The sequence below is a fragment of the Danio rerio genome, chromosome 17, assembly GCF_049306965.1.
Source record: "Danio rerio strain Tuebingen ecotype United States chromosome 17, GRCz12tu, whole genome shotgun sequence".
Lineage (NCBI taxonomy): Eukaryota > Metazoa > Chordata > Actinopteri > Cypriniformes > Danionidae > Danio > Danio rerio.
Window position 1 is genome coordinate 7,793,065 of NC_133192.1, and position 26,648 is coordinate 7,819,712.

The following is a 26,648-nucleotide window of genomic DNA, read 5'->3' on the forward strand; positions in this document are numbered from 1 at the left end:
GACGTCCTGTAAAGCAAGTTCAAATAACCTTACAGGAGATCAACGTGGAGATTATTATTTAAACACAAAGAGAATTACTGCTAACGATCTCCTGTATACCCCGTAGCCTACTTAAATGGGTTTATTTTATTGTGCAGTTTTATTGTCATTTTCGTATTTATTATTATTATTATTTAATACTTGTGCAATCGATACAGGTTTATTGTTATTTATTTTGTCCTTTATTAAATAATTGCTATGCTGTTTGCATCTTTATTCAAAGGTTAAACTCAGTGATACACTTTGCGTTCACATAGTAGCATGCGTTTGTTGTTATATCAACAAAAATGGGTGTAATAACGTTAACAAATGTGAGGGTTTTATATAATGAAGATTCAATCGCGCCAGCTCCGGGCATCAGCGCATAACCTAGTCGCGGCGTCGCGGGCTGATTCCGGCTCGCATGCGGCAGCGCCTGCTCGCTCGGCCGCCGCATCTGGCTCAATTGACTCAGGCTGGAATCGGGCAGTGAGTCCAGGCATCCGGAGTAGGTCCAGCAGAGGTAGTCAGTCTGAGGGGTAAGTCTCCGGCAGGCAAGAACTGGCCCCAGTGTATTTTGCTATCTGGGTGGCTAGGCGTGTATTAGCAAACTAATAAAGCCCGAAAAAGCTCTGACCTTAGCGAATAAACAGTGTTCCACCAGATCATGTATGTCAGAAACTGTAGTTTACTGCTGAACTCATTTTGTCATAGTAAAATATCACAGAAATCGAGTAATAACACTTCAGTCTTCTGCCGAAGCTCAGACGCACTGCTTTGAGAAACTGTCAATCACAGCTGTCAATCACGATGACACGCCCAGCATTAAATTACTGCTAAAAACAAACTGTTTACAAAAATGAGGATCTGCACCTATTTCAGCACAATAATCAGTGCCTTAATCGACCAGAACCATCTTTCGGGACATTTTATTGCAAGTGTAATTAATTTTTTTATTTGGGCTCAAGTCTCCTTCATTAACACGGAGGAGGCGGGCTTTATGACTTGTACTGCAGCCAGCCCCCAGGGGGCGATCTAACGGCCGAGACCTTCACTCAAACGCAGGCTTGCGGCACACTTGGTTACTACGTCAATTAAGAGCGCGCGTCACGTGATCTGCACGCTTGGTTGTTCAAAAGTTTACTTGCGTAAAAACTAACTATTGCCATTGTAATATCATTATTATTGTAAAGGTTATTTTCACGTGCGTTATTAAATATATAAGCTTTATAGGCCTATAAAATAATAATAATAATAATACAAAAAGACTATTTACAATGTTTATAAGTCCACATATTATATAATTGCATTTGTAAGCATCATAATATGGATAATACGAAACCCCCAAGAACAATAAATAAATATGCAAGTATATGAATAAATGAGTAAATAAATCCATAAATTCCTGCATAAATAAAAATAATAAAGAAATATGCAAATAAATGAGAAAATAAGTCTATAAATTCGTGCATTAATAAAATAATAAATAAATATGCAAATATAACTTGTATGCTCGACCGTAAACTTTTAAAGTACAGAATTTCATGAAAACAATGTTTATTATATTACAAATTAACTCTATAAACTGTTAAAAAAAGTGCAGATTATCGCTAGTCTTTTGAAGTGTCTTACTGGCGTCTTTCTGGTTGTATTTCAACTTTAATGCACCTTTTCAATAGAAAAATAAAAACAAAGCAGCTGCTAAGAGCCAATGGATCCAAAATGGCGGAATCGCTGAGCGCTGCTCAAACACGCGTTCGATTGCTATGGCAACTGTGGAACGTTAGAATGATGCTCGGGCAAAAAGAATTTCTTCAGTTCATTTCGAGATAGCCGTTCAGTACAGTTAGTAATCGATATTAGTGCTAGACGGTAGACGCTATGGCGAGCAAACAGAGAAATATGGCTTTCGTCGACGACGAATTACATCACTCTTCAGAAACTCCATTCACAGTTCATGTTGAATCGCTAATTATAGATATGAACATGGATGTTGAAGTTTCCAACTACACTTGTGAGGATCAGGGTGGCATGAATGCCTCTCCTGAACCCACAGAAGACAACAACTCAACAGGTAACTAACTTTCTTTCAAGTGACAAAAGATATCTCAAATGTTTTCACTGAAATGATCTGTTTTCTGAAAATACGAAACTTTTATTATGATTGACCAACACACTGCAGAAATGTAGGACAACAGAGACATGTTTACCAGTGCTTTCACAGCTTTCTTTGTAATTACAATGCTGATTGCTTTGGCTTTGTGGATACTATTACTAACTGGTTAAGTTTTAAACATTTACCCTCTCTGACAACACAATACTTGTGGATAGTTTACCTTAAAGTTTAAATGTACTTTCTATTTACTCACCGTCAAAGGTTTGAGTTTGTTTCATTTGAACACAAAAGAAGATAAATTGAAGAAAGGTGAAAAATTGTAATCATAGTATTTGTTTTTCCAACTGTGGAGGTCAGTGATTACAGCTTTCTTCGACATATTTTCTTTTGTGTTCAGCAGATAAATGGTATTTAATTTGTAATTCTCTCTTGACTTGGCACAAAATGTCAAGCTATAATCCAGCTTTAATGGCAATGACTGAGATGCTCATTTTATACCAATCATGATATAAACAGTTCACCTACTTATTGTGATACTGTTTCAAGACTGTTTAATTTGCCGTTTCTATTACATTTTCTTGTTTATTTAGCTTTTGTTATAGTTTGTGGAGTGTGTTGCAGCTGTAGAATGTATTTATCATTGAAAACAGTGGAAATATTTTCAAAATAACTAAAAGGTTTTCTTTAATTTCGGGTACATACAACTAATGTAGAATTTACATTGAACTGACTCCAATATTGTAGAATAATGTAAATGCTGAATGTGATTGGAAACATTTGATTCTGTTTCTAAATGCTGTTTAAACTTCTTAAAGCACTTTCAGAGTTATAACCAATGTAATATAGAGTTGACTGAATTACAAATAATATTCATGCAACAGTTTATATAACTCAGTAAACACACAAACAGATGATTTATTCATTTAATTATATCTACCTATCTATCTATCTATCTATCTATCTATCTATCTATCTATCTATCTATCTATCTATCTATCTATCTATCTATCTATCTATCTATATATATATATATATAAGATTATATATTATTCTAATTATTTCATGATATTCAAATCTTATTGTATGTTTGAGGAGGTGGAAACAGTCAAAAATAGTTATAATGGGAGTCTTTAAGCTACAAACATACAGACTGTTTTTAGGGCTGGGCGATTAATCTAAATGTAATCGAAATCGACATTCAGATGCTATAATAGATTCAATTTTTCCAGGTCAATTTTTTCTATTACTTTCCCTTCCGAGTGTGGAGTCATGTGACCTCACTTTGTTAAAGCTGAATTATGCTTATTATATTATTCTGATATTATACTTCTGCCAAGGGCACGTGTACAGTTCGGCTTACCTTTCAAAAACATTTACTTAGACGCCACAACAACTTTAGGCGCAAGCTTTGTGATTAGTTGGCTTGGTAGCAGTGAAGACAGTGGCTGGCGCAATGTGTGTTTTAATTTCAGTTGTTCAGCGTTGTTGTTCAATAAATAATCATAGATAGTAGATAGTGTGTGTTTACTTCAATTATTTTAAAATCAAGTAAGGCACCCTTTATTCAGAAATCTCTCGCTTGTAACATGAGCATATTTACTGTCCAAAACCTGTCAGTGAACTGTGAGGGCAAAGCATGAAATAAATAAATAAAATGATCATTCGTTAATCGTAATTGAGTTAAAATGTTCATTTAATCAAGATTTAGATTTTAGGGCAAATCGCCCAGCTCTAAATGTTATACATACATACATGTACTTGACATAAGTTGTGTTCAATTGTGCACTAAATGAACCCGCAAATCTATATATATTGATTATCCATGTCTAAACAGTGTTTGAAGATGTCAATGTTTGTTTTTGTTTTCCAGAGGTTGGATATAATCCAACTGATTCGGAGGAATTGTGTGACACGATTCCAAGTGTTCCTTCATCAGAAACTGAATTGGATATGGTTGATCCGGAAGGTGTCCCAAGTCCAAGCAGTTCTGAACAGGAGCCTGTGTGTACAGCAAGTCTGGAGGTCGACATCAGTGATGCCAGGAACCCAACAGGTGAATGTCAACATTTGAGCATTTAAGATGCAATATTGCAATATGGTAGAAATAGAAATTGCTTACAATCAAGTCTAATTATGCAGTATGTGGTTGGAGATAACATATCATACTTATAATTTTTTTCAGAAGTTCCAGAAGTGACGAAAATTGGCAAATTCTTCTCCTTCTTTGGAAAGCTTTTTGGGTTCACGGCACAGTCTGAGACAGATCCTGAATTGCTGAGTGTTTCAGAGGAAAGTGATTATGAATCAGCTTCTGAAATGGATGAGGTTGACATGGAGCAGTCATGTGTTCCCGAGCCAGAAACTGAATTGGATCTGGTTGATCTTGAAGGTGTCCCAGTTCCAAGGAGTTCTGAACAGGAACCTGTGTTTAGAGAAACTCTATATGTCGACCTCATCAAACCTCACACTTCCCTCAACTTGAAGAGGTCTGTGCCGGTTTCTACACTTCTGAAGGAACCAGCAGAGCCTTCAACAGAAGAAGTAAAGAGCAGCAGTGGGATTGACCAGGATGGCATCAATGCTTCTCCTGAAATCCCCCAGGTGGACAGACCAACAGGTAAATATATCAACAGTCTTTGAGATTCAATATTGCAATGGCATACAAGTCATTCTAATTAAGCTAATATGCAAACTGTGATTAAAAATAACACATAACCTCTAATATTTTTACAGAAGAACCTGAAATGTGGAAGACATCTGCAGACTTCCCAATGATTTATATGTTCTCAGCACAGCATCAGACAGATCCAGATGTTGCTGAGATTATAAGTGTTTCAGAGGAAAGTGATTATGAATCAGCTTCTGAAACGGATGAGGTCGACATGGAGCAATCAAGTGTGCCTGAGCCAGAGGCTGAATTGGATCTGGTTGATCCTGAAGGTGTCCCAGTTCCAAGGAGTTCTGAACAGGAGCCTGTGTTTAGAGAAACTCTATATGTCGACCTCATCAAACCTCACACTTCCTTCAACTTGAAGAGGTCTGTGTTGGTTTCTACACTTCTGAAGGAACCAGCAGAGCCTTCAACAGAAGAAGTGGAGAGCAGCAGTGGGATTGACCAGGATGGCATCAGTGCTTCTCCTGAAATCCCCCAGGTGGACAGACCAACAGGTAAGTATATCAACAGTCTTTGAGATTCAATATTGCAATGGCATACAAGTCATTCTAATTAAGCTAATATGCAATCTGTGGTTGAAGATAACACATAACTCCTAATATTTTTACAGAAGTACCTGAAATGTGGAAGGCAACAGCAGACCTCCCAATGATTTATGGGTTCTCAGCACAGCATCAGACAGATCCAGATGTTGCTGAGATGATAAGTGTTTCAGAAGCAAACGATTATGAATCAGCTTCTGAAATGGATGAGGTGGACATGGAGCAATCATGTGTGCCTGAGCCAGAGGCTGAATTGGATCTGGTTGATCCGGAAGGTGTCCCAGGTCCAAGCAGCTCTGAACAGGAACCAGTGTTTAGAGAAACTCTTTATGTCGACCTCATCAAACCTCACACTTCCATCAACTTGAAGAGGTCTGTGTTGATTTCTAAACTTATAAAAGAACCAGCAGAGCCTTCAACAGAAGAAGTGGAGAGCAGCAGTGGGATTGACCAGGGTGGCATCAGTGCTTCTCCTGAAATCCCCCAGGTGGACAGACCAACAGGTAAGTATATCAACGGTCTTTATGAGAAACAATATTGCAATGGCATACAAGTCATTCTAATTAAGCTAATATGCAATCTGTGGTTGAAGATAACACATAACCTCTAATATTTTTACAGAAGTACCTGAAATGTGGAAGGCAACAGCAGACCTCCCAATGATTTATGGGTTCTCAGCACAGCATCAGACAGATCCAGAAGTTGCTGAGATGAGTGTTTCAGAAGCAAACGATTATGAATCAGCTTCTGAAATGGATGAGGTGGACGTGGAGCAAACAAGTGTTTCTGACGCAGAGGCTGAATTGGATCTGGTTGATCCAGAAGGTGTCCCAGGTCCAAGCAGCTCTAAACAGGAACCTGTATTTAGAGAAGCTTTATATGTCGACCTCGTCAAACCTCAAACTTCCTTCAACGTAAAGAGGTCTGTGTTGGTTTCTAAACTTATAAAAGAACCAGCAGAGCCTTCAACAGAGGACGTGAAGAGCAGCAGAGGGATTGACCAGGATGGCATGAATGGTTCTCCTGAAATCCCACAGGTGGACAGACCAACAGGTAAGTATATCAATAATCTTCATGAGATGCTATATTGCTATGAGGTGCGAATAGAATAGAATAGAATGGCATACTAGTCAGTTTTAATTAGCTATTTATGCAATTTGTAATTGAAGATAACATAATATTTTTCCCCAGGCTTTCCCAAAGTGAAGCTCATCAGGAAAATCAGTCAGACCCCGCTGTCAGACCCCACTGTTGAAAAGGATGAGGTCGACACAGAGCAAACAAGTGTTTCTGAGCCAGAGGCTGAATTGGATCTGGTTGATCCAGAAGGTGTCCCAGGTCCAAGCAGCTCTGAAAAGGAACCTGTGTATAGAGAAACTCTACATGTCATCGACCTCATCAAACCTCACCCTTCCTTCAACTTGAAGAGGTCTGTGTTGGTTTCTAAACCTCTGAAAGAACCAGCAGAGCCTTCAACAGAGGACGTGAAGAACAGCAGAGGGATTGACCAGGATGGCTTGAATGGTTCTTCTGAAACCACTCAGGTGGACCGACCATCAGGTAAATGTATCAGTAACCTTTATGAGATGCAATATTGCAATGGCATACAAGTCATTTTTAAATAACTATTTGTACATTTTGTAATTGAAAATAACATCATATTTTTTCCCCAGGCTTTCCCAAAGCGAAGCTCTTCAGGAAAATTAATGCATTCATCCGAAAGCGTTTTAGGTTCTCAATACAGCCTAAGTCAGACCCCGCTATTGCAACGGATGAAGTCAACACAGAGCAAACAAGTGTTTCTGACCCAGATGCTGAATTGGATCTGGTTGATCCAGAAGGTGTCCCAGGTCCAAGCAGTTCTGAACAGGAACCTGTGCCAAGAGAAAGAATGGATGTCAACATCACTGATGCCATGAACCCAACAGGTAAATGTCAACAGAGCATTTGATATTCAATATTACAGTAAGATGCAATTATGGCTATGAATTCAGACTAATTGAGTAGAGTAAGTAAGTAGAGATGTTTCTAATAACATTATTTATCTTCTTTTTTTCCCCAGAAAGTACCAAAGTGAGGATGATTAGCAAAATCCGTGCATTCTTCAGAAAGCTTCATGACATCTCAGCAAAGCTAAAGACCGAATCTAATTCACCACAGCGACTGAGTGTCCCAGATGCAACAGGGTCTTTGAACACCAGTGTGATCGATGAGGAGGCTGTGGATCATTCTCCTGAAACCCCTGAAGATCACAGCCCAACAGGTAAAGCATTGAGATGCAGCATTACACTGAAAAGTCTTTTAAATCATTCACATAATTGTAAAGATAACGATAAAGATATAGTTTTTAAAGTCATTCAACAGTTGATTTTTATATTCTAGGAAAAATCTAAGTCTGTTTTCTTTGTTTTCTCTTTAAGGACTCACCAAAGAGTGGATGATGAATCAACTTTCTGAATTCTACTACAAGCTTACAAGTCCTAGAAATGATCTTGGACAGCCGGGTCCAAGCAGTTTGCCTCCTCAAAATCTGCTGAATGAAGTTTTCGACTTTCAAAAGCTTGCAGAGTTATTGAAAATAGAAGCCACCGTGAACAAATGTAAACTGCCCCTGTCACCATTTACGGAGGTCTGGCGCAACGTCTACATTGGAGATGAGTAAGTCTACAGCACAGACCATGTCATAAAAGAAAATGTAGGAGTATTAATAGGAATCTAGTAAGAATAGCTGACTGTTATTAGAAAAGTACTCTCCACCTCAGGACTGTATTTATTTTCTAATAATTAATTAGTTTATACACACTTAAAGGGACAGCTCACCCAAACATGAAAATTCTGTCATCATTTACTCACCTTTGACTTATTTCAAAGATTATTGTCTTTAAAAATACAACAAAAGGAGATATTTTGAAAAATGTTGGAAACTCCATAGTATGATTTTCCTACTATTGAAGTCAGTGGTTACAAATTTTCAGGTCATTAAGGTTTGGAACCACTTGAGGGTGGGTAAAAAGTGAGTAAATCTTCACTTTTGGATGCACTATCCCTTTAAAGACATTGTTTAGATGTTGTTTTGACCTATTTTTTGTCTATTGTTGGTTGTGCAATTTTAATATCTATATAGTGATAATAGTGATTTGGAAGTGTAATTCAGTCCAAACCTGCCTGGAACTATTTCAGCTTTGTGTTTTCTGACCACAGAATGTTAACCAGTCAATCAGAAACAAGCATTCCTCTTGTATATATGTAATTCTAGATTTTGCAATACAACCTTTTTAGTAAAAGACTAACCAAAATTGTGTTCTTGTGCAGAGAGACAGCAAGAAATCGACGCAAACTGATGGAATTGGGAGTCACCCATATCCTAAATGCAGCAGCGCCGAAGATGACCTGGGAGGGAAAACCAAAGAAGAAAGGACTAAAAGGAAAGATCCTTACAGGACCGGAATATTATGAAGGCATGGACATCAAATATTGTGGCTTGCCTACAACATACGACCAAATGCGAATCGTCAAATACTTCTGGCCTGCTGGAAAGTTCATCGCAGAGGCCCTGAGAAAGCCAGACAGTAAGATCTTTTTTATCAAACATTTAACACTTACTGTTTGTTTGACCTTTGTGTTGACTTACTTTCTGATTTTATTTCCACAGATGTCCTGTTTATTCATTGCAAGCATGGTGTCAGTCACGCGCCAACACTGTTTGTAGCATATCTGATGATGTACTACAAACTACCTCTGGAGGAAGCCATTGGTTATGTGACCAGGGCGAGGCGCATCAGGCCCTTCTCATCCTTTCTGCTCCAGTTGTTGTTACTCGAACCTACGAAAAAGACAAGGAAAAGCAGAGTAATCAGAAAGCAAAAAGGCATTGTAATATACAACTAAGAAAATAAAAATAAACTGAACTACAAGATGGCTGCCGCACACTGAAAGAATGTTGCTGGTTTGAGTCCCACACAGAAAGGCCTCCTGGAAACCTGGGACTCAAATCACATACCTTAGCCCTAACCTACTTTTATTATTCAGTTTTATTATTGTTTGTTTTTTATCTCTGGATGTCTGTGCACTTTTAAAAAAATGCTTTTCAGATTGAGCTAGAAAAACAGCATAGAGCACAGGGCTGCAAGATGGCTAAACGTTAGCTTCACAGATAGAAGGGCGCTGGATCGAGTCCCACACAGAAAGACCTCCTGGTCTAGTCAGGACTCAAACTAGTGACCCTAGCCCTCACCTATTTTTTATTTTCAGCTTTCTGTTTTATCTCTGGATATATGTGCACTTTAAAAAATGCTTTTCAGATTAAGTAAGAAATACAATACATTTCTTGCTTAAAGCCCCAGTGGCGGACGAGTCTCTGCGAGTCTCTGTAGGTCAGGGGTGCTCAAACTCGGTCCCGGAAAGCTGGTGTCCTGCATATTTTACTTCCAACCCCAATTAAGCACACCTGAACCAGCTAATCAAGCTCTTTCTAGGTGTTCTAGAAACTTCCAGGCAAGTGTTTTGAAGGAAGTTAGAGCTAATCTATGCAGGAGACCAGCCCTCCAGGACTGAGTTTGAACACCCCTGCTGTAGATGATCTACTCACACCTGCAGCTTCTCTAAGATGGACGTCCAGCCACCGGTGCCTAGACTGCAGCTCTGCACAAGATGTTTGGCCATAGGAGAAATGGTCGTGCCCAACTGAGCCTGGTTTCTCTCGAGGTTTTTTTCCTTCACTTTTGTCATTCAGTGAAGTTTTGTTCCTCGCCACTGTCGCCACTGGCTTGCTTGGTTTGGGACTTGTGGAGCTGTGTGTCGTTAGATTAACTCTTCAGTGTTCGGCCTTTTAAACCACACTGAAATGAACTAAACTGAAATTCAACTTCAAAAACTGGACTGACACAGTTTCAATTTACGAGAACTTCTATGTTAACTGTGTTTATCTGTGCACTTAAAAAGTACTTATTGTGCAAAAAATGTGATTAATCAGAGCATAGGTTCAACTTTGCACTTAAAAAAGTTAATTTTTTATACATTTTTAAATTTTATTTTAGAATTTAGATGGTGCACTTTCCAAAAATAAAAAGTCACTGCTTAGATTGAGTTAAAACCAAGTGTCAGTATCCATAAGCGTTAGAGAAAAGAATAAGCCCCACTTGGCTCCCTTTTCTCTATGGATACCACTCTTCTGGCTACGCCTTGTAGCTCCATCCTGCTGGCTTTGGTTTGGAGATCGGAGGTGATGACTCCCAACCGACTAAGTAGTGTAACTCCCAAAATGGGACCAGCTGCAGGCATGGGGCCAATCAAGTGTTCCAGCTCAAGTAATGAACTGACACATGCGTTTTATTATGTTTAGAAATGTGTTGGAAAAAAAATCTGCTCTCCGTTAGACAGAAAATGGGGAAAAAAATAAACAGGGGGGCTAATAAATTTGACTTCAACTGTATATCAAGGTGTCTGCCGGGTCTTAAAAAAGTATTAAAAGTTGAGAAATGAATGTAGAGAAATGTAAGGCTCTTAAAAAGTATTTAAAAGTCTTAAATGCTATTTTGCAATGTATTAAATTTTATATCTTTTTTGATTATGCAGTGTATGGTTGTCTGCTAAAGTTAAATCTACCAAATCTGCCAATATCAGGATGCTGTGTAGTTTATGAAATCAATGAAATCCTACTTGATTTGACATCATGCTGCTTTGTTACTGCAGTAACCAAGGCACTACCAATTATTTCTGCAGGTCTATAGGCACCAACCTGCTGAATTAGCTCGATTTAATTGATTTTTATTCAGTTTATAAATAATGTTTTAGTTTTGGATTAGTTTCATACATTAATATTTAGTAAATATACTGTAAGTTACAATCTCGCCAGTGTTTCTGGTTGAACCTTTAATGATGGATTAATGATAGAAACACACACATATATACATATATACATATATATATATATATATACACACACACACATATATATATATATATATATATATATATATATATATATATATATATATATATATATATATATATATACATATATATACACATATATATATACATATATACATACATATTTACATATATACATATATATATGTATATATGTATGTATATATGTATATATATATATACATATATATTTATTACATACAATTTATTTAAATATATATATATATGTATATATATACATATACATATATACATATATATATATATATATATATATATATATATATATATATATATATGTATATATACATACATATATATATACATATATATATATATATATATATATATATATATATACATACACATATATATATATATATATATATATATATATATATATATATATATATACATATTTTTTTTTTTTTTTTTTTTTTTTATAAATGAGTAAGTAAATCCACAAATTTCTGCATATATAAAACAATAAATAAATAAATAAATTGCATTTATGCAAAATGCAATTCCATATTTATTTGTTTTATTTATGCAGGAATTTATAGATTCATTTACTCAATTATTTATTTGGGTATTTATTTGTTTCGTCCTCCGTATTTACATTTCTGAAGGCAAAAATAAACAAAATAAATAAATAAATACCTGGTTTGTTTACTCTGACTGACTGACTGAGTGACTGACTGTAGTTTACACTTAATGGGTGGGGTTTGCATATGCGCGCTGCCTGTTCACCAGGAAGTCGTCAAAACATTTTGCGTTTACTTTCCATATGCAGGGGAATGGAGTAAGTACACCAGTCATACTCGTACTTAATTTAACGCCGTTTATGCTCTATTTACTCGTGATCCTCATTCCAGAGCCATTTTATCTCATTTATTAAAGGCTGTTCACCTGTTCCTTCATGTCAGTTGACGGTAACGTTAGTTGTTCGCTAGTCTAACGTTATCTATTGTTCCTCTTTGTGTTTCTGCATCTGTCGTTGCTTCAGTGGCTTTTTTAAAGTAATTTCTGACGTTAAATATAAACATCTGAGCTTTAATTTTCGTGTTTTATCAGTTACTGGCCGAGTTAAGTAGTGAAATTGTGTTTGACAGACTTTGGATGCGTGATGTTATGCTTTTAGCTCGTAATACTGTGTCTTTTCCCTCAAGTTTGGACATCTCTCTGCCATGAATAAGAGGAAATCTGGTGTTCACAATGCTGTAAAACCATCGAAGACCCCTCGGACTGATGGTAAAACTCATGTGTTGGAGGAGGAGGATGTTGATGAGGAGGATGGAGCCCTTCAAGATCATCTTTCTGCTTCGGTCAGTTTCATTACTTCCTAAACACAACCTGATAGGGATAATGGTGGATTAATGGTCAGTCAGGGTTCCCACAGGTTATGGAATTAAGTAAACTCATATTTATATACAGTTGAAACCAGAAGTTTACATACATTGTAAAAAAAATAAACAACCATTTTTTTAAATGTCTGATGGTAAATCATACTAAACGTTTACTATTTTAGGTCTGTTAGGATCACTTAAATGATTTTCCTTTGCTAAATGCCACAATAATAAGAGGATTTATTATTTTTTTGAGAATGTTTTATTTATTTCTAGACAGTCACAAGTTTACATACATTTCCTTGGTATTTTTTTTAGCTTTGCTTTTAAACTGTATACTTTGGTCAAATGTTTGGGTATCCTTCCACAAGCTTCTCACAGTAGTTTGCAGGAATTTTGGCCCATTCCTCCTGACAGAACTGGTGTAACTGAGTCAGATTTGTAGCCCACCTAAAGTAAAATCCTAAAATCGCCCCTGCTTTACAGTGATTTAATTTTTTAGATAAGATTGCAAAGATGGATTGTTCATTTGATACTAAGCCTTTATTTGTCATTTATAAGGGATTTATAAAGCATAAATAGTCCTCACTTTAGATTAAGTCACAAAACTGCATGAACCTGAGTTAATGGAGCATTTATTACCTTATAAGGTACTATTAGTATATGCCTGAATAATTAAATATATATAAATGTTGATTTAAATAGTTTATTAATCATTTACTAACTCATTCTGAATGATCTTAAAAAAAACACCAGCTACACTTAAATACAAATGGTTTGTAAATAATGCAATACTTGATTTAGTAATGAAAAATCAATCAGTCACAAATTATGAAAGTACAGTTAATAAGCACATTATAAATGTACTTATAAATCAAAAATACAGCATTGTTATGAACTGCTTACTAACGTCTATTAATGTAGAGGTAATGCTTAACAGATAATGAATTCACTATATGCTAATGCTTGATAAATGATTCATAGTGTGTAGTTACTATGAAGTGTTATCAATTATTTTTATATTTGCCTATAAATTGCTTCTTGATTTAAGAAGTGTTAGATATTTGAACTAGAAATAAGAAAGGCTTCTGAATTAAGACAATATACAGTTTAAACCAGAAGTTTACATCCACTATAAAAAGGCACATAACCATTTTTTAAAAAGTCAGAATGTTAATGTGACTAAACCTTTTCTCTTTTAGGTGAGTTTGGATTATCAAATTTGTTTCTGTTATGCTTAATAGCAGAATATTGAAAGAGATTTTTTTTGAGAAATTGTTATAACTTTTCTTGAAAGTCAAGTTTACATACAATAAGATGATTATGTCTCTGAAAAAGCTCAGATGATGGTGTCAAGCTTTTGGAAGCTTCTGATTGGCTGATTGACAACATTTGAGTTAATTGGAGGCACAACTGTAGAACAGTACTTAAGGAAAACCTCAAACACACTGCTTCCTTGTGTGACAACATGAGAAAATCAACAAGACAGAATCAACAAAAAAGCCAGATTACAACTTGCTAAATTACACTGGAAAAATTGTTGGAGACATGTCCTGTGGTCTGATGGAGCTAAGATTGAACTGTTTGGCCATAATTATCAGTGCTACATTTGGAGGACAAAGGGGAAAGCTTACAAGCCCATGAACACCATCCCAACTGTGAAGTATGGATCATGTTGTTGGACCAGGCCTGGATTGGCTAATCGGGAGGACCGGGAGAATTCCCGGTGGGTCGGTCCGTTTTTGGCCACGAGGGCCGGTGTTTCTAGCTGCTTGCACTCTCAGCAGTCAGAGTTTTATTTATTTATTTATTTATTTTTTTGACCATAGCCTCACTCTTTTTATTCATTATTTTGCCGCAGCTCCACTCTTCTTATTTATTGTCTCGCAGCCACATGAGCAAAATGTAGCCTGTAACTATCATTCCAGCCACACAAGCGTAACAGCGCCATTGTGTTCCAGTGGTCAGCACGTTGCGTTACGATGCTGTCGATCCGTGTTCTAACCTCAAATGAGTAATTATTTATTTATTTATTTTAATTTTTATTGTTAAGACATATAAAACTGTAAGGTTGTTGAACATTTGAAGTTCTAAAGCAGCTGTTTTCTTAAAAAGACGTGATAGTGTCATTAGAAAATGAATTGGAAAAGACCCTATTTTAATATAGTCAGTCGTGAACTGAGGTGGGCCAGTCTAAGGCTTGAAACTCCAGGGCTGAAAAGGAGTCCCACTCCGGCCCTGTGTGGGGCTGTTTGGCTGCAGGAGGGACTGGTCCACTTCACAGCATAGATGGCATCATGAAGAAAGAACATCATGTAGAAATACTGAAGCAACATCTCAAGACTTGGCCACAAATGGGTCTTCCAAACAGACCATGACCCTAAGCATACTGCCAAATTAGTTGACATGTGCTTTAAGGACAACAGAGTGAATGTTTTGGAGTGGCCATCACAAAGCCCTGATCTCAATCCTATAGAAAATTTGTGGCCAGAGTTGAAAAAGGTTGTGCGAGCAAGAAAGCCAACAAATCTTATTCAGTAACATCAATTCTGTCTGGAGGAATGGGTCAAAATTCCTGCAAACTTTTGTGAGAAGCTTGTGGAAGGATACCCAAAACATCAGACCAGAGTTATAAAGTTTAAAACCAAAGCTAAAAAAATACCAAGGAAATGTGTGTAAAGTTTTGACTGTCTAAAAAACATTCTCAAAAAAATTCTCTCATTATTGTGGCATTTAGCAAATTTAATTGATTTAGGTAATCCTAACGGACCTAAAATGGATATCTTTTAGTATGATTTACCATCAGACATAAAAAAAAAAAAAAAAAAAAATGGTTATGTCCCTTTTTTTAGAGTGTATGTAAACTTCTGGGTTCAGCTGTAGGTCATGGAAATTTAGTTTTTGAGTCAGTAAAAGTCAGGGAATTTTATACTTGGCTTAAAATGGGTACCCTGGCCAGTGAATAATTGTTATAGCATGTCTGATCCAAGTAACATCATGTGCTTTTCCAGAATGTCGGAGATATCGGTGTGATAGAAAGTATAACTTTGAGGAACTTCATGAGCCACCATTTGCTTGGACCTTTAAAATTTGGAGCAAATGTCAACTTCATTGTTGGAAACAATGGAAGTAAGAGCCAACATAATTTCTGAACAGTTAAGATTGACATTATTACAGTAAATATATGAATGTGTGAAACCAAACACTTCAAAGTATCATAAAAAAGATAGTTTACTCAAAATGAGAATGTCCTCCTCATTTAATCACACTTAAATTGTTGTAAACTTTTATGAATAACTTTTTAAAATCAGAACTATTAAACAGAAATAGCAGTTGAATAAATAAAAATGTAAGAAAGTTGAATAATGTTGGATAAAAGCAACCATTGACTTTCATAGTAAGAATAAAAATACCATGGAAGTCAATGGCTGTTTTTTTTACAACATTCTTCAGTGTATCTTCCTTTGTGTTTAACAGAAGACACTCAAACAGGAACAAGTGGAGGATAAATAAATGATTCATTCATTCATTTTCTTTTCGGCTTAGTCTCTTTATTAATCCAGGGTCGCCATAACAGAATGAACCGCCAACTTATCCAGCAGGTTTTTTACGCAGCGGATGCCCTTTCAGCCGCAGCCCATCTCTAGGAAACATCCATACACACTCATTCACACTTATACATTATGGACAATTTAGCTTACCCAATTCACCTGTAGCACATGTCTTTAGACTGAAGGGGAAACTGGAGCACCCGGAGGAAACCTACGCGAACGCAGGGAGAACATGCAAACTCCACACAGAAACACCAACTGACCCAGCCGAGGCTCGAACCAGCGACCTTCGTGCTGGAAGCTGGTAGCTGGAAGGGTGTCGGCTGCGTAAAACATATGCTGGAGTAGTTGGTGGTTCATTCCGCTGTGGGCACCCTTGATGAATATAGGAAAAAATGAATGAATGAATCTTATAAGCACCTCTGGTACCTCATACTCAAAAGTATGATGTCGTAATTTTTATCACTAAATATTACAATTAATTGTTATAAATGTTTCTGAGAACCGCTGATTTAAATGTCATATATATATATATATATATATATATATATATATATATATATATATATATATATATATATATATATACACACATACATATATATATATATATATACACACACACACACACACACACACATATATACATATGTGTGTGTGTGTGTGTGTGTGTGTGTGTGAATATATATATATATATATATATATATATATATATATATATATATACATATATATATATATATATATATATATATATATATATATATATATATATATATATTAACAGTGTTGTTTTATTGTGAGTCTTTTCTCCATGTTTGTGTTTTTTGTCATTGCTTTAAGCTGGGAAAAGTGCCATTCTGACAGCTCTTATAGTGGGTCTCGGTGGAAAAGCAACTACAACTAATAGAGGAACGTCTTTGAAAGGTTTTGTGAAATATGGAGAGACGTAAGTATATTATTATTCAGAAAGATTCAATAATATTTAGTTGAAGTCAGAATTATTACCCCTCTTGAATATTTTCCCCATAATTCCGTTTAACAGAAAGAAAAATTGTTGAACTCATTTCTAAACACAACAGTTTTAATAACTCATTTCTAATAACTGATTTATTTTATCTTTGCCATGATGACAGTAAATAAATTTGACTAGATATTTTTCAAGAAAGCTTAAAGTGACATTTAAGGCTTAACTAGGTTAATTAGGTAGGTTAGGATAATTAGGAAAATCGTTGTATAACAGTGGTTTGTTCTGTAGAAAAGAGGTTCCCAAACTTTTCAGCCCGCAAATCCCCAAAATTTAATGCCAGGGACTCTGAAGTGGTTATTAATATAAAAACCTTGCACACAACGGCGCACATATACCAATAGGCCCAAGTCTATTCATCATTTAATTTTGAAGAACGCCACTTTGAGACCATCCTCAATGTTCATGTATTTTTTTGTGTGTACGTGAATGCTGTAAATGTGTCAGAGTTAAACCTTGTGCCATAAAATCAGTCTGCTGTGTTTTTAATAATGTAATCACTAAAGGGGTCAAAAAAAAAAAAAAAAAAAAAATCGAAAGACCGATGGATTTTATTTGCATGTTGTTTTTTTAATGTAACTTTTAGTTACTATTTTTTTCTGTATGTTGTAGATAAAGTATGCAAACTCTTAATAGTTTAATCAAATTAATTAGATTTTTGGAAATCATCAAGCCCCCTCTAATTGTCCTGTGACCCCCCAGGAGACCCCCACTATAGGATTCACTGCTGTAGACTGTCAAAAAAACACATTGCTTAAGGGGGCTAGTAATATTGACCTTAAAATGAAAAATAAATGAAATCTGCTTTTAATCTAGCTGAAACAAAACAAGTAAGACTTTCTCCAGAAGAAAAAATATTATAGGAAATACTGTGAGAAATTCCTTGCTCGGTTAAACATCATTTGGAAAATATTTGAAAAAGAAAACAAACATTCACAAGAGAGGGAATAATTTTGACTGCAACTGTATCTTCACAAGTTCATGGTTTTTCGTAAACACTCTGATGTGTTCATTTCCAGTTCTACAGACATTAAAGTGAAATTAAAAAACCGAGGAAATGACCCCTATAAAGGGGATGTTTATGGAGACAGCATCTGCATTGAACATCGGATCACAAGTGATGGATGCAGGACTTGTAAGATCAAGAATAAAGCAGGTAATTGCATCATTTCCTCTCTGGGTGACATCAGTAAGAAGACTTCCTTTCCAGTTCACACATTCATTCAATTTGATTTATTTTTAGGGCATGTGGTTTCCACTAAGAAGGAGGAGTTGACTGCAATACTGGACCATTTTGGAATCCAGGTGAAAAACGATGTGACGTCTTTTATGAAATTCTACCTAAAGCTTGCTTGTTCTTTAAGTTTTGGTTAGGCCAGACTTAATCTGTGGACTTTTTTGGGAGATTTTTGCGCAGAACCTAAAGGAATAGTTCACCTAAAATTGATATTCTGTCATCATTTTCACCAAACAAGTAAATTTTTTTCTTGTGTTTAACACAATAGAAGATAGTTTGAAGAATATTGGAATCCAGGAACCATTGACATCCATAGTAGAAAATTTAAAAAGTATGGAAGTCAAGGGTTGCAGTTTTCTTACATTCTTCAAAACATCTTTTGTGGTCAACAAAACAAAATGCTAAAACTGCTTTGGAACAAGGCAAGTTTGAGTAAATTAAGATAGAATTAAACATTTTTGGGATAACTATGCCTTTAACAAAATAATAAAAAAAAGCTCTTAAGTTTTATTTAGGTTTAAAAATGCAAATCGCACCATTAATGACAAAAAGAGGAGCAATTTTACTTTTTTCTTTTCTTTTTCTTTTTTTATTTATTGTTTTTTGTTGTTTGTTTGTTGTTTGCTTTTAGTTTCTATTATAAATATATATATATATATATATATATATATATATATATATATATATATATATATATATATATATATATATATATATATATATATATCCTTATATTTTGTATAATTTGTAAATGCAACAAGATTATTATTGTTGCAAAATGTTTGTAAAATGTTGTATTTCAATGTGTACAAACTGAAAATTATAAAAAATATTATGGAAAAAAAAAGCTAAATCGCTAAAGTAGGCTTTTCATATATGGCATATAAAATGAATCACTAAAATACATAATATCACTTTATTAATTGCATTGTGCACAAATATTAATGTATAAAAAAGAAGAAAACTGTTTCTTTTTACAGTTCCATTTAAAAACTTCCCTTTATTTCTGTTTCTGATTTAATCAAAGGTTGACAATCCTGTGTCTGTCCTTAACCAAGAAATGAGTAAACAATTCCTGCATTCGAAAAGTGAAGCGGACAAATACAGGGTGATTTATTTTCCATACGTCATCAATAGCTAGTAGTATTGCGGTACAGTTAACTGACTAACTTTATCTAAAGTTTTTCATGAAAGCTACTCTTCTGGAGCAAATGAAAAGAGACTACATTCACATCAAGCAGACTAAAGCCGTGACACGAGACCAGGTGGAAAGACAAGAGGAGGTGAGCCTGTTTGTTCATTATATTTGAGTTCAATATTCAACAATGTACACAGTATGTTTTTTAAAGTCAAATAGGGGTGGGCTATATGACAAAAAAGCTCATATCACAATTTAAGTCATCTCATATTCGGCCACTTTATTAGGTACACCTTACTGGTACCGGGTTGGACCATTTTTGCCTTCAGATCTGCCTTAATCCTTCGTGGCATAGATTCAACAAGGTACTGGAAATATTCCTCAGAGATTTTGGTCCATATTGAAATGATAGCATCACACAGTTGCTGCAGATTTGTTGGCTGCACATCCATTATGCAAATCTCCTGTTTCACCACATCCCAAAGGTGCTCTACTGGATTAAGAAATGGTGACTGTGGGTGCCATTTGAGTACAGTGAACACATTGTCATGTTCAAGAAACCAGTGTTATCCTGCTGGAAGTAGCCCTCAGAGAATGGATACACTGTGGTCATAAAGGGATGGGCTGGGTCAGCAACAATACTCAAGTAGGCTGTGGCGTTGACATGATACTCAATTGGCACTAATAGACCCAAAGTGTGCCAAGAAAATATGCCCACACCATTACACCACCACCATCAGCCTGAACTGTTGATTCAAGGCAGGATGGATCCATGCTTTCATGTTGTTGATGCCAAATTCTGACTCTACCATCCGAATGTCGCAGCAGAAATAGAGACTCATCAGACCGGGCAACGCTTTTCTAATATTCTATTGTCCAATTTTGGTGAGCCTGTGTGAATTGTAGCCTCAGTTTCCTGTTCTTAGCTGACAGGAGTGGCACCGGTGTGGTCTTCTGCTGCTGTAGCCCATCCGCCTCAACGTTGGACAAGTTGTGTGTTCAGAGATGCTCTTCTGCAGACCTCGGTTATAACGACTGGTTATTTGAGTTACTGTTGCATTTCTGTCAACTGGAACCAGTCTTGCCATTTTCCTCTGACCTTTAGCATCAACAAGGCATTTGCACCCACAGAACTGCTGCTCACTGTATATTTTCTCTTTGTCAGACCGTTCTCTTTAAACCTAGAGATAGTTGTGCGAGAAAATTCCAGTAGATCAGTAGTTTCTGAAATACTCACACCAGCCCGTCTGCCATCAATAACCATGTCATGTTCAAAGTTACTTAAATAACCTTTCCCCATTCTGATTCTTCCCCATTCTGATGCCAGATTCCGTTTGAACGGCAGCAGATTGTCTTGATCTACGTGCCTAAATGCATTGAGTTGCTGCCATGTAATTGGCTGATTAGAAATTTGCGTTACCGAGCAGTGAGACAGGTGTACCTAATAAAGTGGCCGGTGAGTGTATATCACTTTATAGTACCTGTAGGAGCACTAATTTGTTTTTAAGGAATTTTTCACAGTATTTTCTATAATATTTTTTCCTTCCGGAGACAGTCTTATTTGTTTTACTTTGGCTAGAATAAAAGCAGTTTTTAATTCTTTTAAACCGTTTTAAGGTGAATATTATTAGCCCCCTTTAACAATATTTGTTTTTTGATAGTCTACAGAACAAAGCACTGTTATACAGTGACTTGCCAAATTAACCTAGTTAAGCCTTTAAATGTCACTTTAAGCTGAATACTAGTATTTTGAAAAATATTCAGTAAAATATTGTTTATTGTCATCATGGCAAAGATAAATTATTATTTTATTTTTAATTATTATTTAATTTAATTAATTATTATTAGTTTATATTATTATTAGAAATGAGTTATTAAAAATATTATGTTTAGAAATGTGTTGAACAGAATCCTGTCTCTGTTAAACAGAAATTGGGGAATAAAATAATTGAGAGCTAATAATTCTGACTTCAATTGTATATATTGTCATATTGACAAGCCCTAAAGTTAAGCATCACTGTTAACGTTTCTCATACTTACTCACCCTCAAAGCACATTTTGTGGACTGTGCTAATAATCACACATTGGTCATATCTTTATTTTTAGTGTCTCAGAGATCTCAGGCAGTTATTCTTGCAGAGGAAAGAAAGATATGAGCGCATGTCGTCTCTGGATGATATGAGACAGACTCTGGAGGACCTGAAAAAGAAGATGGCGTGGTCTTTGGTAAGCTCTATTAATAGTTGTGTGAAAAGCTGCTTGCAGACGACCTTGTGTTAAACCGTGTTTCTGTTTAGGTGAGAGAGAAAGAGAGTCAAGTTGAACAGCTGAAGGAACAAATCGAAAAAGAAGATGCTGATTGTAAACATGAAGAAAAGCTGCAGCTCTGTCAGGTCTGAATAATCAGTTGTTTATGTTGATGGTAGAACGTTTTCGACCTATTATGCCCCTTTTTACAAGCTGCAAAAATAAATAAATAAAATATATATATATAAATAAATATAACACTATAATAAATATAAAATCATCTATAATGATTTAATGAAGTAAATATTCTGCCTTGTCTATTAAACGTTAAATACTTCTGACTGAAGTGTAAGAAAATAACCTGTTTTAACCCATGTAGTGGTTACATCAGTCAAATCAATGACAATGAGCATGATTTTTTTTCAGTCGTCTTCCCACCACTGTTAAATTGTATGCTAAAAAGTATAGTTTTCTGATTTATTTTAAAAAGTACAGGTCAAAAAAAGCAGCAATTCTCATATATTGTTAATAAAACTGTTGAATGTAACTGTTACTCTGAATGAGGAAGGAATATTGTTTCACCTGTGTTTTGACATTTTACTTTCAGTTTTGTGCAGGCGTCTTATCACTGACCCCATAAACATTAGTTGTCAACTAATCGTTTTGTCTTTAAGAACAAAGTTGCTGTTGCTGAGAAGAAACTGCAGGACAGCCAGAAACATCTGTGTACGCTTCGAGAGGAGCAGGAACATCTCACAGAGGAGAGCCGGAAAATGAAGGAGGAAATTAAAGTCAAAACAAAAGCACAGAAAAGCCAGGAGGTGAGATGTCTTTGCTTTCTATTTTTTTAATTGAGTTCTTATGCAATTTTATTATTTATATATATATATATATATAAATATATATATATATATATATATATATATATATATATATATATATATATATATATATATATATATATATATATATATACAGTTGAAGTCAGAATTATTAGCCGCCCTCTGAATAAATTTTTTTTTTTTATATTTCCCAAATGATGTTTAACAGAGCAAGGACATTTTCACAGTATGTCTGATAATATTTTTTCTTCTGGAGAAAGTCTTATTTGTTTTATTTCGGCTAGAATAAAAGCAGTTCTTAATTTTTTAAACACCATTTTAAGGACAAAATTATTAGCCCCTTAAAGCGGCGCGCCGCGCTGCGCCACGCAGCGCCATGTATTTTAGAATTCTAAACATAGGTTTCTATCAGGATACACACACCGGCGTCGCAAGTCGGCGCCGCAAGTCGGCGGCTGTCGGCGGCGCCCGGCGACGGCTCAGGACGCAGTTCATTTTTCAGCCGCGCCACAGAGCGCCATCTGATTAGTTTCATGTTAAATATCATTCAAATGTGCGCGTCTGGTGTGTGATACTTTAAACTGTCATGTACGCGCCGTGTTGCGGCGCCGAGCGGCGCTTCTGGTGTGCGACCTGCTTTAGTCTATGGAACAAACCATCGTTATACAATAACTTGCCTAATTCCCCTAACCTGCCTAGTTAACCTAGTTAACCTATTTAAGCCTTTAAATGTCACTTTAAGCTGTATAGAAGTGTCTTGAAAAATATATAGTCCAATATTATTTACTGTCATCATGGCAAAGGTAAAATAAAATAAAAGTTACTAGAAATGAGTTATTAAAACTATTATGTGTGGAACAAAATCTTCTCTCCGTTAAACAGAAATTGGGGAAAAAATAAACAGGGGGCTAATAATTCTGACTTCAATTGTATATATATATATATATATATATATATATATATATATATATATATATATATATATATATATATATATATATATATATATATATATATATATATATATATATACAAACACACACACACACACACACACACACACACATACATATACACAGTGCTCATTGTGAGTACTCAATGAATACACCCCTTTTAAAAAAAAATAATTCTATCCATTTCTCATTTAAAGCTCGAGTTTGGTCACCTAAAGCCTTTAGAAATAGAGCAATAATATACTTACATTTTGAAAAAGTTATAAACTACAAAATTTCAACTAAATTTGATATTTTTTGTTTCACTTGATTTTTCCTGTTTATTAAAATTTTATTTACACTATTTTCTCAACATTTCCTCAAATTTGAACTGGGATCTTTTTTTTGTTTGATTATTTCCAGATTTGGCTTTGGTACTGACTAAACCATCCTATAAACGCAAAAATATTATTGGTATAGAAAATATTAATAAAAAAGAGATCTGTAAGGGGTGTTCTAATTTATTCTGAGCACTGTATATAAAAATAAAAATTTTAAATATAAATGATGACATCAACAGTTAGGCTAAGCATTTGTTAAATAATAACAGCTCAGTCACATTTGCTTGTTTGTTATTGTTATTCTTGAAGGAGTATTTCACCCAAAAACAAATATTTCACTCCCTTATGTTTTTCGTCAAAAAAAAATAAAAAATTTTTGAGGTCCTAAAAAGACTATTATTATGATAAGACATTAATAATACAGTAGGGCTGCACAATACCTGGATTCATCTGTTATATGCAATATTTTTGTAGAGTATTATTGTCAATATTTTGCAATATAACATTTCTCTGGAAAATGCAAATTTTTTTAGATACTTTTAAAAACAATTTATTCATATAATGATATTACAGTAATCAGATAATTGATATTTTGATGATATTATTAAATTAATTCAGGCTAAAACATTTAGACTTCAAAACTCTATGGATGACTGAAGACCTAAGTAGATTCTTTTATCTTTATATTCTGATTAAGGTTGCAAAATTCTGGGAATTTTCAAGGCTGGAAACTAATGAGAACACAGCAAAAAAAAAATGCTTTTCTTGCTTAGATTTTTTGTCTTGTTTCTAGCCCAAATATCTAAAAATTCCTAAACCAAGAAGCATTTTCTAGACAAGAAGAACATATTGTCTTGTTGTAAGAAATAATATGTCAATATTAAGTAAGTTTTTTTCTTAAATCAAGCTACATAATCTGCCAATGGGGTAAGCAAAATAATCTTACGTCAAAAGAAAAAACAAAATTAATTTGCTTACCCCTTTGGCAGATTAGTTAGCTTGTTTTATGGAAAAACTCACTTAATATTGGCATGCTATTTCTTAAAACTAGACAATATGTTTTGCTTGTCTAGAAAATGCTTCTTGATATAAGACATTTTAGATATTTAGACTAGAAACAAGACAAAAATCTGAGCAAGAAAAGCATTTTTTGCAGTGAATATATGGGAATTCATGGAAATATGTAGGAATTAACAGAAATAAACTGTGAATTTGGTCAATTAAACGTTAGCGTTTAGTTAATTGTAATTGAAAAAATACCTTACTGCATAATTTTCAACCAGATTCAATTAAATAAATAATACCACCCTTTTTATGATTATTTCAAGAATAAGTCACATTTCTGCATTTGAACGCACTGTTTGAAAACACTGTTGGTCAGGTTAAGGGAAGTGGGTGAGTGCTGGTCAGTCAGTGCTTTTGAAAACACTATTGGTTGGGTTTAGAGAAGTGGGTAGACTCTGGTCAATCAGTGCTTTTGAAAACACTATTGGTTGTGTTACACCTGGCTCAGGGATGTAACATAATAAGGGAGACGACAAGGATAAGTATAATTAAAAAGAAGATTTATTTAACTCAATTTAAATTATATAATCAAAATATCAGTATTAGTATGTTCAATCAGTGTGAAATGCAAATGTATGGATGCGGTAGATGTTGTCAGTGATAGTGTATGAATATGAAACAAAGCATAATGCCCAAATAGGAGCGCGGCTCTGGCCAACTGCCAAGTGAATGGACAGCGCCCCGACAAACTCTCTGCCGGGGTTTAAATAAGGGTGCCGACCAGCATCAGGTGCGCTGAAGGCACGCCCCAATCTAGGTCGCGCTGGTCAATCAGTGATTTTTAAAACACTATTGGTTTGGTTTAGGGAAGTGGGTTGGCGCTGGTCAACAAGTGCTTTTGAAAACACTATTGGTTGGATTTAGGGGAGTGGGTGGGCATTGGTCAATGAGTGCTTTTGAAAACACTATTGGTTTGGTTTAGGGAAGTGGGTGGGCGCTGGTAAATCAGTGCTTTTGAAAACACTATTGGTTGGGTTTAGGGAGGTGGGTTGGCGCTGGTCAATCAGTACTTTTAAAAACACTATAGGTTGGGTTTAGGGAAGGAGAAAGGTGGGTCAGTCGATTGGTCAGTCAGTCGATAGTGGCCTCTGGATTTATGCGAGAAGAGCAGGCGCAGATACAGTGTACAGATAGCAAGACCCCATCTGATTGGTCCAATTTGGATAAACAACCTACAGTATGCATGCGAAACACAAATGCTTGGCAAGTTAGCACATAAAATACATTTCATTTATCGCTGTTGTCTGTGATACGTATTTTGCTTATACTTTTTTTATATATTGTGCAGCCCTTACATTATAGCTCATTTAGCTAATTCATGCTAATTGTTTGTCCGCTCTTGTGATTCTTGTCATTGGAGATACGAATGCACTGTAGAATAAATAAAAGATTACATGGCTTTAATTTATGGGTGAGCTGCTCCTTTAAGTTTTGAACAGGGTTTTTGTTGATCTGTCAAGAGTTTGTATAGGTTTTTAGAGTGCCAGTTTTTCAGGTGGTTTACTTCCGCGCTGAGAATAAATTGAAACAGTTAAAAAAGGAGCAATGCCTTCTTCAGGAGAGAATTCACAAAATAAGTCATGGGTGAGTCCATTTATTGAGGGAACAACTTTAATTTTAGGCTGTTCTTCCCTGTGTGTT

At 35.3% G+C, this 26,648-nt stretch overlaps 2 protein-coding genes across 27 annotated transcripts in view; both read left to right on the forward strand.

Annotated features, from left to right (window-relative positions):
- Positions 1-1,728: 1,728 nt before the first annotated feature.
- LOC137488157 (uncharacterized) lies at positions 1,729-10,418 on the forward strand. Of its 14 annotated transcripts, none has more exons than XM_073928053.1 (12): positions 1,729-2,092; positions 4,005-4,187; positions 4,317-4,751; positions 4,868-5,302; positions 5,419-5,853; positions 5,972-6,403; positions 6,542-6,910; positions 7,024-7,278; positions 7,413-7,613; positions 7,771-8,008; positions 8,663-8,919; positions 9,003-10,418. In XM_073928053.1, the coding sequence occupies exons 1-12, from the start codon at positions 1,900-1,902 to the stop codon at positions 9,236-9,238; spliced, it is 3,669 nt and encodes a 1,222-aa protein (XP_073784154.1). In that variant the 5' UTR covers positions 1,729-1,899; the 3' UTR covers positions 9,239-10,418. The 14 variants fall into 14 exon arrangements, with proteins under 14 accessions (XP_073784154.1, XP_073784159.1, XP_073784157.1 ...); XM_073928058.1 differs by having other exon boundaries at positions 5,975-6,403; XM_073928056.1 differs by having other exon boundaries at positions 5,422-5,853.
- A 1,622-nt stretch (positions 10,419-12,040) lies between these two features.
- The window catches only part of smc6 (structural maintenance of chromosomes 6), a 91,422-nt gene continuing 76,814 nt past the window's right edge, over positions 12,041-26,648 (forward strand). For 9 of the 13 annotated variants that reach the window (XR_012393195.1, XR_012393196.1, XR_012393194.1 and 6 more), the window contains exons 1-12: positions 12,041-12,083; positions 12,451-12,606; positions 15,639-15,756; positions 17,022-17,127; positions 18,225-18,361; positions 18,449-18,510; positions 19,470-19,550; positions 19,624-19,725; positions 21,687-21,806; positions 21,878-21,973; positions 22,502-22,648; positions 26,503-26,591. Coding sequence is in view for 8 of the 13 variants with exons in the window: in XM_073928075.1 (XP_073784176.1) it covers positions 12,069-12,083; positions 12,451-12,606; positions 15,639-15,756; positions 17,022-17,127; positions 18,225-18,361; positions 18,449-18,510; positions 19,470-19,550; positions 19,624-19,725; positions 21,687-21,806; positions 21,878-21,973; positions 22,502-22,648; positions 26,503-26,591 (1,229 nt within the window). In the remaining 5 variants the exon portion in view is untranslated. Of the gene's footprint in view, positions 12,214-12,450; positions 12,607-15,638; positions 15,757-17,021; positions 17,128-18,224; positions 18,362-18,448; positions 18,511-19,469; positions 19,551-19,623; positions 19,726-21,686; positions 21,807-21,877; positions 21,974-22,501; positions 22,649-26,502; positions 26,592-26,648 lie in introns of all 13 variants that reach the window. The other 4 variants (XM_073928080.1, XM_073928081.1, XM_073928083.1 and 1 more) reach the window with 3 other exon arrangements.